The sequence below is a fragment of the Cynoglossus semilaevis genome, chromosome 8 (genome assembly GCF_000523025.1).
Source record: "Cynoglossus semilaevis isolate Cse_v1.0 chromosome 8, Cse_v1.0, whole genome shotgun sequence".
In the NCBI taxonomy this organism is placed as follows: Eukaryota; Metazoa; Chordata; class Actinopteri; order Pleuronectiformes; family Cynoglossidae; genus Cynoglossus; species Cynoglossus semilaevis.
In genome coordinates, this window is record NC_024314.1 from 6,054,307 (window position 1) to 6,060,016 (window position 5,710).

At 40.6% G+C, this 5,710-nt stretch overlaps 1 protein-coding gene across 2 annotated transcripts; it reads left to right on the plus strand.

The window, feature by feature from the left end:
- Positions 1 to 692: 692 nt before the first annotated feature.
- lrrc59 (leucine rich repeat containing 59) lies at positions 693 to 4,883 on the plus strand. Of its 2 annotated transcripts, none has more exons than XM_008314308.3 (8): positions 693 to 824; positions 929 to 1,056; positions 1,609 to 1,668; positions 2,035 to 2,193; positions 2,913 to 3,017; positions 3,101 to 3,173; positions 3,299 to 3,493; positions 3,589 to 4,883. In XM_008314308.3, the coding sequence occupies exons 2-8, from the start codon at positions 955 to 957 to the stop codon at positions 3,864 to 3,866; spliced, it is 972 nt and encodes a 323-aa protein (XP_008312530.1). In that variant the 5' UTR covers positions 693 to 824; positions 929 to 954; the 3' UTR covers positions 3,867 to 4,883. The 2 variants fall into 2 exon arrangements, with proteins under 2 accessions (XP_008312530.1, XP_008312529.1); XM_008314307.3 differs by having other exon boundaries at positions 696 to 847.
- Positions 4,884 to 5,710: the final 827 nt, after the last annotated feature.

A 5,710-nucleotide genomic window follows, 5' to 3' on the forward strand; every position in this document is an offset into this window, starting at 1 on the left:
TGCACTAACCATAGGACTGCATCAGAGGGTAAATAAGTGGCGCTAACCTTTTTTCTCAAACTGATTTTCAGAATTCGAGCAGCCCACTGACAAGGGAGTCTCAAGCCTGCGAGAGAGCAACACATGAGCTGAGGTCGGTGATAAGAACACTGACACTGCTCCTCAACAGCAACAACAAAGTGGAGAAGCTTGGGTACTGGGCAAGAGCAACGAGAAAAATCAACAATGTCTTCTTCTTTTTGTATTTCATAGCAGTCAGCACTTTTCTAGTTTTTATGTTTTTTGAATGGACTCAGTAGTAGATTCATTTTTAGGTAGTAGTTGGATGCTTGAGGTTTTATGCATGACTGTACTGACTTTTCAGCTGGTTAGCAGTTAAGCTGTAGTATTGCAATGCCAGTAATAGTACTTGTTTGTTTTTTTTACAAAAATAATTTATGTTTCCCTAACCAGTATTCTGTAAAAAAACACTTTAAAGTATCGTTATTAAATATGATTCCTTTTTAACTGTCAACCTGATTGTCCCCTGTCCCCGATAAAAACCGTTAAACAATTTAATCGATCATTTTCAAGGACATGGCTGCATTTTATACATTTTAAATACACTTTTTTACTTACATTTTCACAAGGACAATTCTGTTCGGCCTCCGGAACAGCAGGGAGTGCTGTTTGCTTCTGCGCCCCTTTGCTCGCACTCAGTCAGTGACGTGGATTTTCATTGAGACGGGACAATAATTCCTCACCAACATTTCGCAGGCTTTTTCCACACAAACTTTCTGCCTTTTATGAGCTGTCGTCTTCGTTTGCAACCCAGCTGAGCACAGGTTTGTTGCAGCTTTTAAACCGGGTAAGTGTATCATGTGTTACGCCAGAGTCAGCTTTTATTTTAGCCCAGTGTTAAAGTTGCCTTCTGGTTTCATCATGACAGAGTTTGTGTCATATACCAGAACAAACATGAGTAAAAACAGCAAAGCGCTGAACCTGAAGGACAAGATCAACGGGAATGAAGTGGATCTGAGTCTAAGTAATCTGACCGAGGTACCGGTCAGAGAGCTGGTAAGTTCCTTCACTGTCTGTCGGACGTATGGACCAAAGGCCCAGAAGACTTTTAAATCAACTCTCATCATGCTGCGTGTGGTGACACGGCATCACGTAAAATACCCCCAAATGTCTAAGCACAGCAGTTGTGTTAACTGGTGCACTAAAGTACGGTTTAAGGTGTTTAAAAGAACATTACGTGGATGTTTCCCACGTAAGTTTAGTGGCAGCTCCGTTAGTAACTGTAATTTAACTTAAAAATGTTTTCTTCCAATAATATATTACTGGACGTGATCCTGCAGGAGGGCAGTCCAGTGGCATTTGATTTGATCTTTTTGTTAGCTATGTTTATATAAATGTATTTGAGAGTAAACCACATATTTCTAGACATACAAAAATGCACATTTATCAGATAAAATTCCCGTTTAACTGCAAAACATCAGAAACCAAACTTACCAGCACTAAAGTTGTGTATAATGTACTTTCTGCAAAGACTGTGTTAAATTTGTTTTCAGGCACTTTGTAATCCTGCTCCGATCACGTTTTTTGTTCTTTCCTCTATTCCAACAGTCGTTATTTCCCAAAGCAACTGTTCTGGACATGTCTTGTAACAACATCATTTTCCTTCCTGTAAGTATAAATCCATTCATCTAAATTTATCTCAGGTTTAAAGTGCATATGTAATGAGTTATTAATGATAAATGAGTTACACTGGAATGTTAAGTCATTTTAATTTAGTCATTTATTAACAGGCTTATTTGAAATATAATAACGTTTGACAAAGATCTTTTTACACAGGTTTAATGGACACATTTGTAGTATTAAATATCACATTTTTATTGGAAATGGTTTATTTGCGATGTGAGAACAATACCACATTTATATATATATTGTTATTTTTTAGCGGATATTGAACAGATATTAATTCTGTTTCTCATACTGGTGCCCTGGTGACCTCTGGGAACTTTTACCTCCCCTTACTTATGATTTCTGCAGCTGGAGTTCTGCAGCCTGACTCACCTTATCAGGGTGGACCTGAGCAAAAACCAACTGACCAGTTTACCAGATGACCTTGGGAACCTGAGCAATCTTCAACACCTGGATCTGTACAACAACAAACTGACTTCACTGCCTGTCAGCTTCTCTCAGCTCAGGGTCAGTACAGCTTTGTCTTGTGCGAGCTGATCTTTTTGTATTTGCCGTGCTGTTGTCAACCTTAGTGCAGTCACATTCAATTCTAGAGTTGACTTTGCCTCCTTTACCTGGGGTCACATCCCAGTAGTTTTGTGGAATTTCATACCATGACAACACAAGTCCTGAGAAGATTCCAACGCCTATAGGACAAAATTAAATTTCACTGCCAACAAATTACCACCAATTGTCACCAGACTGGTGAGGACAGAGACGTCACACAGCTTTGCATCACTACCGTCTTTTGGTCATGACACTCATGACTGTGCCATTTGAAGCTCAAAGTAACCCTCCTGATCAAAGGCAGCTGCTAACCTGCCTTACATCTCAGTAGCACTCCTGTTTATAGTAGTCCTACATTGAGACACGTTCAGAGCAACTGACAACCAAGCATAAAATAGGCAACATAAGTGCAAAACAACCTGTCCACCCTAGGTCTTCAGTCACCCACCCTGGTTTGTCTTCTTCATTTCTGTTGGTATAAAAATAATTAACACCTGTTGAAAGTAAAAACATGCTAATACTCCTACACTTTTGCTAATTGAGATTTCAGCTGAACGCTACATAAAGTGAATGGTACCACTTGTCTATCGATGCAGTAAACATGAAACTGATTCTTTTTTGTATTTCAGTATTTCTGACACACATTCATTGACCTTTGCCACTGTTTTTGTTTTAATCAGAGTCTGAAGTGGTTGGATCTGAAGGACAACCCTCTGGAGCCCGACCTTGCTAAGGCAGCAGGAGACTGTCTGGACGAGAAGCAGTGCAAACAGTGTGCTGCTAAGGTACCAGGGGAAACCATTTCATCTAAACTGCCCAACACGTTAGCAAATGTCTACAACTCTGCTTCCTTTGATTTTCTGTGTAGGTTCTACAGTATATGAGCGTCATTCAGGAGGAGGTAGATCGGGCACGAGAGAAGCGTCTGTTGAGGGAAAAAGGTAGGTTGTGTAGAGAATGACTGGTTTGTGCTAACCAACCTATTTAAAGAAGCATCGGAGGACCTTTTATGGGCAGCTTAAATAAAACAGATGGTTTCTTCCTTACTTTTTAATCCTTTCACTAGAGCTAGAAAAGAAAAGAGAGGCAAAGCAGAGAGAGCGGGAGGCCAAAGAGAAGGAGGCTCGAAAACAACAGAAGGCAGAGGAGAAGGAGAGGAGGAGGAAAGAATACAACGCAAATCAGATGGCAGCTTTGGCTGCACAGGAGCAACAGAAGAGAAAGAACGAGCAAAGAAAGAGGAAGAACGGACAAGCCGCAGGTGGGGAGTCAATGGATGACGTAAATAATAAATAATAAAAAAATACAGCAATATATGGATTTAACAGTGTAAAGAAATGTAATGATGTTTTTCAGATAAGAAAGTCGTCATGAAAACAGGGAGTAAACCGCAGCGTTCCCTGATCGGCCTCCTATTCAGATTCTTCCTGCTGGTGCTGCTGGGATTAGCTGCAGTGGGAGCGGTCTGTCGAATGACTGACCTGCAGAAGGAGGCAGTGTGTGTTCCTGTTAACCTAGCTGTGAACGACGGCCTGTCGTGGGCCGGAGAGCAAGAGGTTGTGGTCAGACAACTGTGGAAAAGTCTGTCCTCCACCGTGAAGGCGTTTTTTGAATCCAAACCATTGCAAAGCTAAAACCTCTGTTCAAGGAAACTCAGACTTGCAGGTATCTCAGCCACACCTGTGAATCCCTCATTTCCTTTCTTTTTTAATATCTTATAATTTTTCTCATCAAGATCTGTGTCTCCTCACCCTGTTTGTGGTGCAGAGAGCTGAAGTGTCTGTGCAGATAGACGAAAAGGGGAACGGACTAATGTGTTCCAATCATCTAAAAATTCCTATGGAATTGTCGTTGTGCACGTTTCCCTATTTTTTTTCTACTACAACCTGTATGTTAATGTCAGGGGCCCTGTCTGTGCTGCACTGCAGTGTTGAGATAGTCACACTGCACAGAGTGTGACTACACCAACTCCAACCCTCAGATGTCTTAAAAATAGTGTAATTGCAGCTCATTTCTACCCAACTCACAGCCCGACAAAATTGTAAGCAGAATTTATCTTTACAACCCAGATGCCAAAGATGTCGGGTCATTTGTAAGCCAGTGTTGGAAATGCATGGTCTTGTATAAAATGTCCTGACTGTGTCACATGGAATGAAATGAACAAACCTAAATTTAAAAGAAATAAAATAAAGCTTGAACATGTGTTTGTTTATTTTAGGGCTGCTACAAATACATTCTTTAAGTAATCGATGTTAAATCTGCAACAGCTCACTGGTCTTACTGTGGATCCAAAAGAAACATGACGACAAGCTAAAGTCACAAACACCAGCCAGGCTTCCAATGCCCACCATGTCTACTTCCATGGTTTTGCATGGCTTGACTACAATTTTTCTACTGTTCCTTTCCTTAATCCTTCAAATGTTGTTCCTTCAGTGGTTGACTGATCAACCTGACCACGAGGCTTACAACCTGCAACAAACTTTTAAAATGAAGTTGTGATGTTTTTTGTCAATAAACCTTCAAATCAAAACAGGTTACAGGTTAATTAACCTATTCTCTGCTGCTCACTTTGTTTTTGTGAGTGTTGGTTTGTGTACGGCCTTGTCTTGGCCCAAAACATCATTAATGCCATTAAATGGCTCTGCACAGCAGGAAAATGTGCATTTGCATTTATTCTTGTATGTTTCTTTGTAAAGTCAGGCTGAGTCAAGTGCACAGGGCTTGGAAAAGTAACTGGTACTATTTGTAAAAAGTCAAGTATGTCAGAGATCTACGTATGCGGGGGTGCTGCAGGACGGGTGCAGTGCAGGTTCTACTCTCACGTTGCACGTAACTAAATCTTCTGAAGTCGGTAAGTATAGTACCAATAATGCTGTCTTCCTCATATAGCGCTGCCTCACAGCATGTACTGTAGGTCGGCTCTGTGCGTCGGAATGGTAAAACAAGATTCTTAATAAAAGAGAGATGGTGACCACGAAAACCACCGAACGCCGTAGGTAGAGTGCCTGAATGGTACAAGGTAATGATCATATCCACAGATGAGTTGGTTTATAGACAGAGTAAGGAGCAGGTGAGAGAAAAGAAGTGAAAACGTAAGGTCAGAACTGCTACTGGTTATACAAACACAGTTGTATCTGGTTAGATCTAGTGTTGTAAAGTCATTCATGTTGATGTGAAGCTTTTGATTTTATCTAGCAAGCACTTTTCTACTGTCAGTAAACTGATCTTAGTCAAAGACTATCCCAAAACTAAAATTTAATATCAGTAAAAATCCCGCCACAAGCTGTTCCAAAAAAATTTAATGACTGCTCCTGTTTCCTCAATACCATCAAAATACCACCATTATCTGGCTTTCACCAGCAGGAGTGCAGTCCTTGACCACAGTCATAATTACACTGAGGTAAACAATGATCAGTGGAGCGGCGCCAATGGTTTACTGAATATTGATAAAAGTAAACAACAGTTTTGTTCATTAGGG

Bases quoted from the DNA above. Each gene is read 5' to 3' on its own strand.
- lrrc59 (XM_008314308.3), top strand. From the start codon at position 955: ATGAGTAAAAACAGCAAAGCGCTGAACCTGAAGGACAAGATCAACGGG. The intron at 3,018-3,100 runs GTACCAGGGGAA...TTTTCTGTGTAG, and splicing joins GCAAACAGTGTGCTGCTAAG to GTTCTACAGTATATGAGCGT. The intron at 3,174-3,298 runs GTAGGTTGTGTA...TCCTTTCACTAG, and splicing joins GCGTCTGTTGAGGGAAAAAG to AGCTAGAAAAGAAAAGAGAG.